At 40.0% G+C, this 12,284-nt stretch overlaps 1 protein-coding gene across 2 annotated transcripts in view; it reads left to right on the forward strand.

Annotated features, from left to right (window-relative positions):
- The window catches only part of RHEB (Ras homolog, mTORC1 binding), a 34,307-nt gene extending 22,660 nt beyond the window's left edge, over window positions 1-11,647 (forward strand). The window contains exons 4-8 of one of the 2 annotated variants that reach the window (XM_054171249.1): window positions 429-511; window positions 4,648-4,704; window positions 4,805-4,852; window positions 5,383-5,464; window positions 11,449-11,647. In XM_054171249.1, coding sequence (XP_054027224.1) covers window positions 429-511; window positions 4,648-4,704; window positions 4,805-4,852; window positions 5,383-5,464; window positions 11,449-11,541 — 363 coding nt within the window. In that variant the 3' untranslated portion in view covers window positions 11,542-11,647. The remainder of the gene's footprint in view (window positions 1-428; window positions 512-4,647; window positions 4,705-4,804; window positions 4,853-5,382; window positions 5,465-11,448) is intronic. The other variant, XM_054171250.1, reaches the window with a different exon arrangement.
- The last annotated feature ends 637 nt before the right edge of the window (window positions 11,648-12,284 follow it).

Raw genomic sequence — 12,284 nt, forward strand, 5'->3', positions numbered from 1 at the left:
TTAGGAACTGCTAGATCCTGTTGTCAGCTGTTGAAATGAGGAATTTGAAATGTATCACCGACAAGATAAAAGGTGTAATTGCTAATTAGTGCTAGGACAGAGTGGATGTTTTGTACTAATACAAACTGATAATTAAGCAGGATAAGAGGATTGGGACTAGCTTTAGCTGATCCATAGTCTTAGAGGGAATAAACCCAAAAAGCCGTGATTATATTTTAGAGTTTACAGACTGGCACAGCTTTCTCTTTGGTAGAGATTTCACACCTGGCATTATGATCGAAAAGCTTAATTCTGAAAGTGCAGCTTTCACAAGATGGCCCTGCATCTCATGTCTTCCCAATAAAACTGACTTAGCTGATGGTGATCTGTTAGTATTCAGTTCTGAACTGTGGCAGTAAGTAACTTTAAACTCAACATTCCTTCTGCAGGATGAATACTCCATATTTCCTCAGACGTACTCCATAGACATCAATGGCTACATTCTTGTTTATTCAGTCACGTCAATAAAAAGGTAATAAAATCTGTTGTGTTCTTCTGGTCCAGATATGCTTTGGGTTCAGCTACTGCATTTGCTGTGTTTTCTTCATGTGTTTTTAATTCACTTAATACCACTTTCCTGTAGAAGTTTAATGGAAGTATAATGGGAAATTAATGTTTGTTTTCAGAAATTGCCCCTCAGATCCAAATGTCAAAGACATTTTGCAGGCTAATATGCAAGGAACCATGTAAGGAGTGAGTCAGTGCAGAACTACATTATTTTGAGGTGTGCATGAAAGTACAAAGACCAATTTCAGGAATAAGAGTTCATTATTCTCTAGCATCAGATAAAAAGGCAGGCTTAAATATGAGCCTAAAGGGCACCATACATTTATGTCATGTACCCAATTAGTTGCTCGGTTGGTCTTTCAGTACTGTAGCTAGTTACAGCACTGAGATTTCTTTGACTTACTGTCTGGGATTGTTGTGGTTAACCATCAGAAATTTCCATTTAAATAGCAATATATGTCTCTTGGCCTGTAGACTCTCTCTTGATATGCTGCAGCAAATAATCTTACTTGAAAATTTTCCCAGGATATGTATTTTGTCCTTGCTGTTGGCTGTTCATTGAGGGACAGAGTCCATCATCACTGGAGTCACTTGCAACACTCAGCCTTTATAAGGCTTTGTCATCTTCTGTTGTATTGTTCCTTCCTCTGGTTCTCTTGCTTTGTTTAAATGCTGGTAGTTCTTGAATACATCTTAATTCTCCAACATGGTATGGCATCTTTCACAGGATGTTAGGGGTTGGAAGGGACCTCTGGAGATCTTTGAGTCCAACCCCCCTGCCAGAGCAGGACCAGAGAATCTAACACAGTTATGACAGCCAAATAATTTCTGTCTTTTTGGAGAAAAATGATTAAGACCTTAGAGCTTTCACTCTCATCAAGTAGGAGGAGAAGTTGATGCTTCCCTTCTACTTGCAAGGAAACCAATCAGCTTCTTACAAGTGCAGAAGTGTTCCGTGTCTTTTCCTCTGAATCAGGCAAAACTGATCATCTCAAATGCTCTTTAGCAGAGCATTAAAAAATCCAGGTAAAAAAAATTATCTGTTGTCTCTTACATATTTCTCAAAGAAGGGATGGGGTCTGGCTATCCTTTGCTTGCAAGGTTCTTAATGTTGAACAGTTTTTCGCAGTTCTTCATTCTTTGTTTTCATCTTTAGCTCTGAAGTACTAAAGAACAAGCATAGGTGATCTGGAGGAAACACGGCAGGTGTTAGGCTTTCATCTTTGGGATTTGTGTTTTGCCTTATTTTAAATCAGAAGTTCAGTAACGTGTGTGTAATAAGAGTTAGTCTTCTCAGCCTTAAGTAAACAGTCATCCACTCCTGAAATGAATAGAAAAATATTCATTGGTAAGTAGTATTGTGAGGACAAAAATGTCTGTGACTGAAATGTGTGTAGATTGCTTGGAGGCTTTTGCAGCTATTTCAGTTGCTGCCTCATGATATCTTGAGCTTAGCACAGGTGGAAAAAAAATGAAAATCTGCTCTCTGTGGTAGCATTCAATCATTTAAAGCAGAAAATAAATTACAGTGAAAATACTAACAGAACAAGACAGTTTAAGACTATGGTGGATATCCTTTCATCAGTATTTTAGCCTTGATAATTTTTTCAATATCAATGATCCTGTATTGTTCAATTCCTTATATTCTTTATCAAGGCAGTGTTTAGGCAATAAGAAAGACCTTTCACAATCCTTGGGTAGCTTAGGTGACTCATGAAGGCAGTTGAATTACAGTCACCATCTGTCTTGACTTCTGTCAAAGTGTGTATGTTGATCTGAGTATTGATCCAGCAGGAGTGAGAGAGCTTTGACAGCAAACTTAATAGAAATGTCCTTGTGAAATTATCATCATCCCAGCTAACCTCCAGTGGGAAGTTTAAATGAGACTTGAGTAAAAGCTAATGCCCTATATTTCTTGTATTCATTCCCAGGCTCCCAGCAGCAAGGTTACTGGAAGGCTTTTGCTCTACTTCTGCTTAATTAAATTCCAATTTAGTATCATAGTAGGTTCCATGATTTTGTGTAATGTACTTACCTGACAGCTAGTATTTATTTTTTGGTGGCATTTCACATATTGAGCCGTTTGTTGTAATGCTATTTGCATGACAGAACTGGAAAGGACCTCTTACAGTTTCAAAATGTCATGTTATTCCATGACTTGATGCAATGATGCTCTTTTTGAATTGATCAATATCTGTCTTAAAGTGTGTCCCTGCTCCTTCTAGACTTACTAATTTGAAAAGCTTTCTAGAACATTGATCTGATCAAGCCAATTTCATTCCCAGCTGCTCCTAGCAATTTGTTTCCGTGTCAGATGATGTTTAAGTAGCACTTTTGGTTTCCACCTTGCTCTGTTAACAGAATTTGGTTATTTGTAGCATTTTTACTGAAAACAAGCTTGTGAGGTATTCTAGGTGGGCAGGTAGGTAGAGAGACTTGGTAAATGAGCCCAAGTTGAACAGAACATGTTGCAGCATTGTGTTCTAGATCCTCAGGTGGGGACTGATGCTGTGGTATGGCATTTTCTGGCTGTGCTGGAAATACCTAATAGTGGAAAGGGAACAGTAATTGTACTGTGTTAGTGATTCAGTTATCCTGTGGCTAGTACACTAGATCTTTCCTGTTGCTTCAGACTGAGCAACAGTTCTGTGGTCTGCAGCAGAATTTTTTCTTGGTAGTATTTTTATTCTTCTTGCCATTTCCAGAGTCACTTAGTTCTGTTTGTAACAGTGCCTCTTAACTTTGTCACAACCAAACTCCATTAATCTCTTACTTTTGAAATAGTTATAAGATTGAAAGTCCAAGACAAGCTCTCGATACCTTTTCATCACAAGCTCTTTGTAACCTTAAAGTCCTTTTATTGATTCCCCATTTATATAAAATCTGTAGTATCATACTTGAGTAACTAATGTAAATTGTGCCAGACTAAGCCACACTTCTGTTTGTAAAGAACTTATTTTCTTGTTAGGATATACCGAAACTGTTAGCTGAACACGGAGAAGTATTGTGTTCTGCTCAGTCTCAAAATTTTTTTTGCTGAACTCAGACACAGTGACCTACTTGACAGAAAATCCTTCTGAAATCTGATAGCATTTATTGTTCCAGAAGTGAGAAATTTTCATGATTCAAATAGTCTGAATAGTGGTTTTAGGCACCAATTCTTTGAGAGCCCTGAGTTGGAAGTGCATTTGAGTGTTGCTCTGTTTCTAAGAGTTTCAGTTCTAATTGAAATGCAGTCCAAGTCAGGACACTGCCTGTAGTGAACAACCTTGGAAGTTGGAAAAGCTTCGGTCATTTTTGTTGTCTAATTGTGAGCCGCCTCTGTGAGCCTGTTGTGCCTCTCTCTTAAAACAAATCTGAGCTGTGCACTTCATGTACCAGCATTTTTTCCATAATGTAATTAGAGGAGCACAACATCTGCTCCTCAACCCTGTTTATAGCTTGTTCTCAAAAGTACTAAATGTCAAATGCAGTGGATTTTGTTAGTGAGGGTTTTGGCATCTTGGTGTTTTGCATTACTGCTTCTTATCTCCTGTCTCCAAACTTCATGTACATGGTAGGTGAACAGACAAGTATTTGAATAATTACTGTTTTAATGCCATCTTGCTGATCAGTTTTCTCATTTTCCATAGAAAACTAGAATTTAGGCTTCTTTTGGCTTTCACATAAAACTAAAGAATTCTTAGGAAAGAAGTGTTCTTAAAAAGAATGTATTCTTTCAGGCTGGAATGTGCTTAACTAAATGATACTTTTTTCCTTGGAAACTGCTGTATTTGACATACTCATCCAGGGTTCCAGCAGATTTCTTAAGCACATACGAAGTAGATGAGAGGTGGGAGGGGCTTTTGGTGATTCTGTTAGATGCATCACTTATTCCTGCAAACATCATGACCAGGGAGGCTGGGCTGATCTTTGCTGTTTCTGGGGCCATTTTGTCTGTTGTACACAAATGAGAGAGACTTTCAACATCTTTGTTGTTTGCCACTATATATAGAGTAAGTTTTAAACACAGCAACCTACATATGCATTTAACTGCTTGTGTATTGGGTATTAAGGATAAACATCGGAGTGCATGTGTGACTTCATCCCTTTATTTTGCAGTTTTGAAGTGATAAAAGTTATCCATGGCAAGTTATTGGATATGGTGGGAAAAGTCCAGTAAGTAGTGACACTTTCATCTCATTTCATTGCAGGCATGTTACTAGTACTTTGTTCAGTATACTGTAACTGTTCTGAAGTTCTGAACTTTCTTTCACAGAATACCCATTATGCTGGTTGGAAATAAAAAAGACCTGCATATGGAACGGTATGTGACCTCCAGGCTGTGTGAAAGGCAAGGCGGCAGCCCGCATTCCTGTGGCTGCAAGGCACTAGCTTTGTTCTTGGCTTTCCCTAACAAAAATCAAACTGTGGGTTAAAATAAGGTACTGGCAAAGGAATTGCGTCCAGAGCGTGAACTGGAAGCCGTGAACTTGTGTTGTAATGTTGACTTCTGCTGTAAGATTGCGGGGATGGTCATTTAACGCTTTGGGGTTTTCTTTAAAACAAGTAGCAGAAGTGTCTTTTTCAGAGCTGTAAAACACCAGCTGATACTACATGTCACAAAAACAAAGCAATACTTGGAGAACTGCTGTGCTGGGTCACATAGCAGTTTTACCTGGCCCAGTAGTGTATTTGACAGCAGCCAAAAACAAATGCTCTGGATCGGACTTCACACAACATTCTTGTTATATGCGTTTATGTGCTTCAGTACTGTGAAGTTTGCCCTGATGTATTGAATTCCAATTCTTTTGCAAGGTATAAAGAAACATACTTTTTCTCCTTTCCTTTGGTCAGGGTGATCAGCTATGAAGAAGGGAAAGCTTTAGCAGAATCCTGGAATGCAGCTTTCTTGGAATCTTCTGCTAAAGAAAATCAGGTAACAGATTTAAGATCTGCTTTATCTGAACAGCAGTGTAACAGAATGACTCATAGTTTCACTTCATAAAGGAAGCTAAACTATTTGCATGTGCTTTACAGATACTCTGTGTAGATGGCTGGAAACAAAATGGCTGTTTGCATTTAGGGTGATGTGTACAAATTTTTACGTGCAACTGTAAATGGAAGGAGGAAGTGAAGAACGGAAAGTTAAGCTTCACTGAATATATCACAACACAGAGACAAACTGGTGGGTGGAACAGGGTCTTAGCTAGGAGGTCATGGTGATTGCAGAGGAGTGAGCTGGTGTAACAGGAGGAACTGTGCATTTTAAGGTGCTGGGCAAGACTTGGTCTCCTTAATGTGGAACAATCAAAAGGGCAATCCTGTAGCTAGGACAGGGCTTCTTTAAGCAGCCATTATTTCCCTCTCCCCAGTCCCCCTAAAGCAGAGCAGCTTTTGTCCAATATCTGCAGTCATCAGTTCTACAGTTACTTGAGTAAAGTTGGATTTTCCCTGGAAGAATAACCTGGATATTTTTTTCTCCAGACGTGGAACACTTGAAGTTAGTTTATCAGTACTTCTGTTTCTGGCTAAGACTTGCATTAACCTGGTCAAAACTTGGTATGGTGAAAGCATGACATTTCTTAGTATCTTCTTTGTACAGCTGGATAGCTTCAAATGCAAACTCAATTGATAGAGTAAAGAATAAACCAATTAAATGCATCTGTCGGGTTTCCACCCCACCCCTCCTCCCCTAAGTGACTTAATACCTCAAGATTAAGCAAAGCTGTGGCTTGCACTCTTTGGTTTTTCTCTTTAGGCATGTGTTCCCAATGTGTAACAGCACAGCAATTCATATCTAGCAGAATGTCTTGCTGGTAACTTCTCTAAGGTTGTATTGTTCTTGGTTCAAGAAAAAGAAGTTTGGTATATTTATGCAAAGAAGCCACAAGCTTTATATGATGCTTGGCATGTCTTGCATATTACATTGCTGCACTAACAAAATCCCATTGACTGCCATGGATTTGTCTGTTCTTTAATACCAGACTGTATGAAGTTATGCTGCCAGCTGAAATTTAGATAGCAAACTCTGAAGCCTTCAGTGAAATAGGAATAGCAATTGTATATCAGGTACTCAAAACTCTGCAGTCCTGCACAAATCCCACAAAAAATGGGAAGTCATGTTCATTCTTGCTGTCAGAGCTGGCCTTACCAGGTTGTCTTTTAAGTATGGTGGTCATAGGTTGCTGTGAAGTCTGTTCTTCTGGATTTAGGTGCAGGCTGTTAGAAACAGGTGCCTGACCACAATTCCTCCTCCATGCCTCTTACATAATACACTTGGCAAATCTGTTTGGCTTCAAAACTTTGGGAGATCGTATGTCAGTTCTGAGATGGGTGCCCATAGCATGTGACCATCTTTTCAGGGTCTCTGGCATGCTTCCACTGGAGGCTTTGGATGTATGGAAAAAACTGTGAGTGAGCCCAAATCTGAGGTAGCTGCCTTAGTCTCCTCATGAACAGTTGCTTACCTCTGAGGTGGTGGAACTCTGAGTGCAAAGCATGGAGGCCAGAGCTGTGAGGCAGTAGGAGGAACAGTATTGTAATGTGTTCCTGTGAGACCGGAACAACTTCAGAACTCACTGTTTTTTTTACTCTAAATCATAACTGACAGGATCAAAACAGCTGATATATAGACCTCTAACCTTCTCTTCCTCTGAAATGATCTCTGGTTTAGGGAGGGGGAAAAGTTTATTTTGAACTTGGTAACAAGGTGTGTTGTCATTTTGTTAGTACTGAGTGTTCACCTTATGTAAGTCAACATTAGTGGGAAAAAAGACTGTTGGCACTTTTTTGCTTGGCAGTTCAACAACTCATCACCTGTACTGGCTTTGTACAGCAAATGTAACTTGCCTGTCAGGTCTAAACGCCTTCCGAAACTGCTTCAGATTGTTTGCTTTACAGAAAGCTAATTTGATGCTTAAAGGGATGAGCCTAGACTGGGTTGGGAATATAGAGCATAAGAACTTCAGCAAAGAGCTCACACCTTCCTGACTGGGGAGAACTCTCCTAATCCTTTCTCTCTAAAACTTCACCATCTGTATTTGGTGGATGATGTGGAGCACAAGTATGACAATTTCTAGGATGCTAGGGTGAAGCTGGTTTAGTATGCAGTGTTCTTCACAGCAGTGAGGACAATGGGCCTCCTTGCTTCAGAGGCTACACCAAACTCTTATCAGCTATGTGGTCTATCCTTTATAACAGCTGTGTTTGCAAGGAACTGTTGAGACCAGTGAAGATAGTTCCTCTAACAGGTTCTGACAGCAGACTCCTTTCCTTGTAGAAGGGGATGAAAGAGCATTGACTCTTCTCTGTTCCTGCTGTGGCCAAGGAAAAAAAAACTCAACCAACCCTTTTTTGAGCATGTGTCGGAGTCTTAGGAGCATAGCACTACCATACTGGGCAACTGAGATAGTTCTATAGATTGACTTGAGCAAACTGGACCTATTCTGCCAGTAGTCATCAAAACATAGCACATTCCACCAATGGCATGACTTTAGGATGAGAGGCAAAAGTCAAAGTTGTGGTGACAATAAAGGGTGGTGGCTGGCAAGAGTTCTCAAGGTCAGATATATTTGAGGCAATATATTGGCGCCTGCAGACAAGGGTGACTTGGTACAACTTTCAGAGGAGCCTTCATATCAGCAAGGGAAATCCCTGGACTTTGAGAAGGCAATTCTGAGACTCTTAGATCACCAGTGGGCTATTATTGTCTTAAAACTGCTTGATTATTACCAGGTATGTTGAACTGCTTTGGCTAACTACAGGAGCCCTGAGCCTTTTGTGTGGAATTCCCTATTTCATTTCACCTAAGACATAGTATAGTCCTTCATCCTAATCCCAAGTACAATAAAGTGGTTACTGTTGGAAATACAACCAGATTCCAAATCAGTCGTGAACTCAGCTGGAGCTGGGAGCCAGCTTTTACCGGAAGAATTTAGGCAGTAATGAGCAGCCAAATTGTGTTCATTCAGTTACACAGAAATTAGATAAACTGTTTTAGAAGGGGTAAGGAAATAGCAAAAGAAAAAAAAAAATCTACTTACCACAACAAAGCCCTCTTAAAACCCAGTTGTTTGGGCATTCGTGCTTTTTCAGGAGCAAATTTGTCTTCAGGCTTAGAAGATGCCGTGCTCAGTAAAGGCTTCAGGGTGGTTTGGGATCTTAGCCTCTCTCCAGGGGTCTCAAATTTTTACCCGGGAGAGTGTTTGGGCTGGCAAAAGAAAGGGAGGAAAACCTCTCTACCTGACTATTGTTCAAGTTCCTTTGCCCAGTTCTGTGCCAAGACAAACTAGTAGTGTGATCATTGAGAGTTTCCTCTTTGAAATAGCAAAGCAGTTGCATAGTTGAAAACTCCAGCATACCAGAGTGACTGCAGCAGCCATGAGCTGGGTTTGGGTGTTCCTGCGCTGCCTCCTGGCAGCCCGTTTCTGACTCCTGCTCGTGCAAGGGGAATTGCACCTCCCTGTCTGTACTCTCACCAGGGCTACATCTGCAGAAGCAGTTGAGCCTCTGGTGTCTCTTGCACGATGCTAAGCTCTCCAGGCAGTATTCGTTGCCCAGGCTGACATCTACTTTGTTTCCCCAGGGGAGAAAGGTAGAAGAAAGCCAGATGGCTTTCTGCAGGCTAGGAGTGACCCACATTCTGTAATTGGACCATATGGAAACAGATGCATATAAATCCTGGCTGGGTTATTTATTCCTTGTCACAAAACACAGCTTCCTGCGTTGTTTAAAAGCTCATTCTTAAATTCTTCCGCATATTTGGGCTGAATTACAAATTCCTAAGCGTTAACTGTAGGGCAGTGATTAAACCTCCTCAGTGAATACATATGTTCTGTGAAATGAATTAACAAGCCCTGTGAACTCCTACATCTTAGTGTTTCAAACAGCATGTCTTTGACAGAATGTACAGCTTCTCAGTTGACACAATAAGTTGTGGAGGCTTTTTAATGGGTGCTTTGAAGCAGAGGTGTAAAGAATTTGTGTATTAAAATGAAACCATTGAAAATTTCAACTCCAAGTAAGGAAACATTGTGGTAGTGTACTTGTAAGTCAGCATATCACCAAGTTTTGATTAAGGCAAGCTTTTCATTAGTGGACTCAGTTTGGTAGCAAGTGGGATCCTGACCATGGCTCTCCTAGAGAGCACCAGATCTAATTTGACCAGGAAATTGTGGTGTTAGTGAAGTAAGGAGTCATTTCTGTCAGATTCTCATGGGATTGCAGGGAAATACCATTACACAGAGGAATAATCTTATTTCCATCTTATGAAGTATTTTAAATAGTTCCAGAGACAGTACTGTGCACAAACCATATGAACACTGGAAACTTGAAAATTCAGTCTAATCTGTTAAGATTGTTAGGGAGCTGCTTCAGTCAATGGGATTAATTTGGAATTGATCCAATTAAGAATTACACCTTGTGGTGGCAGAAAAACATCTGTCAGGCCAGAACACACAGTCATAAATCACAAGATGCTCTTCAGCCTGCTGATTAAAACCAACAAACCCCCCTTTTTGTCCCCTCTCATAATGTGACTGCTTTTACTTTTGTTCCTTCTCAAGGAGCGTATGCTCAGAGTTTGTGGAACGGATGGCTAGCGTTGAGATCAACTTAAAATGGCATGTCTGAGGTGATTGGGAGACCATTTCCAAGTGGAGGATTTACATAGTGTAGATAAAAGCACTTCAGAGTTGTCCTTGGCTGTAGGAGAGTTGTATTCTTTAAAAATTACTTGCAGGCAACTTCAGATGTTGCATATTGTAGCTTTTGCATATTCTGATGGAAGCCAGTGTACATCTTCAAAAACAAACAAACAAAACCCCACCAAAACCTTAACTACTCTTAATCAAGTTCTGCTGTAAAATCTCCTGAATTACTCCAGTGGTCTGACATCTGTTCTTGGTGTCTCTGCTTCAATGAAACTTGTTTTTGTGGGAGTTTGTCTTTCCATCCCAAGACTTGTAACTTGCATTCACTAGCATGTGTCTGGGAAATTGTTGCCCTCCTGAGCCCATTCACTCATGCTTTCATCACCTGGAGCTTCTGTAGGGGAGAGGCTGCTTCTCCACACTTTCTGCTCAGGGTAGATGGAGGAGACATGGCAGAGGCCAGGAGGAGGTGATTTTAGAACAAGTGACTCCAATTCAGTACTTGCTCCTTTCCCACTGAAGGAGTTGAAGGGATGCGTAGTGCTTGTGGTGCTCTTGATTTTGCAGAGGGGCTCAGTGTAGCCTTGTATGTTTCACAGAGTGAACTAGGTTGGTTGTGTGAACCTTACCACGTTAGCAACGTCTGTACTAGAGTTCAAGCTATTTCAGATAAAATCCCCTTTCTCTCAGAAGCACTTTATCAAAGGATGCTGCTTCATGTTAGACAATGACTACTACTTTGGCTCATGTTTTGTCCTTATGTTCTAATACTGGTTTTATCTATAGGTAAGATGAGAAAAATGAGTATTCAAGTATATCCCTCATACTGGGCTATGCAAAGTCAGTGTTTAGAGATGAAAAATTTGCCTGCCCCAATTACCTGGAATTTTAGTGGAAATGAATCTGTTTATTCTCTGGAGTAGCACAACATCAAACTCAACAACATCACTGCTGTCAGTCACTCAGTGCAAGCTAACTAGTTAAAATAAAGCTGAATTACAGTTATTTGCTATGTGTGAGAATGGCTCAGTTTAAACCTGCCCTCCCTGCAGTGACATGGAAAATAGATGGGGATTGCTGTGGAGAAGGTTTCCAAAAGGTTGTGTTCAAAACTGAAATTACTGTGTTTTCCCTCTTTGATTTTGGAATAACCCTTGGGCATGCCTTTAGATGTTGGTGTAGCCATCAAAACTGCTAACAGTTTTGTTACTGTTTTTCAGCAAGCGAGCAGCTGCTTCTTGCCTGATAGTCTTGTGCTCTCTCTCTGCAGACTGCCGTTGATGTCTTTAAGAGGATAATTTTGGAGGCAGAAAAAATCGATGGGGCAGCTTCACAAGGGAAGTCTTCATGCTCAGTAATGTAATTCCACTGCAAAACCTGAAAACACTGGGAATACATTCTACCTGAAGAAGCAAAACTGCCCATTCTCTTCAAGGATAAACTATGCTTCTTTTATTTTTATTTTTATTTTTTTTTCCTTTTTTTTTTTTAATTTTATTTTTTTTTCCTTCTGTTAACCTGAAAGATAAACAGTTGGTTTGGAGCCTTTCCCTTCAGATTATGTTAAACTCTGACTCTTGTGCAAATGGCTTCATTTCCATTTTCAAATTTTAAGCAATCATATTTTCAATTTATATATTGTATTTCTTAATATTATGACCAAGAATTTTACTGGCATTAATTTTTCAGTGTAGTTTGTTGGTTAAAATAATCATCAAAATGATGCATATTGTTACACTACTATTAACTAGGCTTGGATATCCGTGTTTCTTTGTGTTAAATGTATACTTGTAAATAAAATAGCTGCAAACCTTAGATGTTCTGTTCATTAATTATTTTTTTGTTGTTGTTGATTAATCTGTATCCACTTATTTTTGTGAGAAATGTTCTCCTGCTGACCTTAAGCGAAAATGTGAGGTCCTTGGAGCCAGCGGATCATTTGCTGCATGGCGAGTTGTTTGGGAGTGATCCCAACCGTGTGTGCTGCTGGAACTCTGGCTTGGCTGAGTAGCTCATCTGTGCTTTGTGCCCTTTCCTGGGGAGGAGACACAAATGACACCTTTGATTTGGAAGGGAAGGCAAGGCTTGGCTTTTCAAGTTAGACAA

This window comes from Dryobates pubescens, chromosome 21 (assembly GCF_014839835.1).
Source record: "Dryobates pubescens isolate bDryPub1 chromosome 21, bDryPub1.pri, whole genome shotgun sequence".
Lineage (NCBI taxonomy): Eukaryota > Metazoa > Chordata > Aves > Piciformes > Picidae > Dryobates > Dryobates pubescens.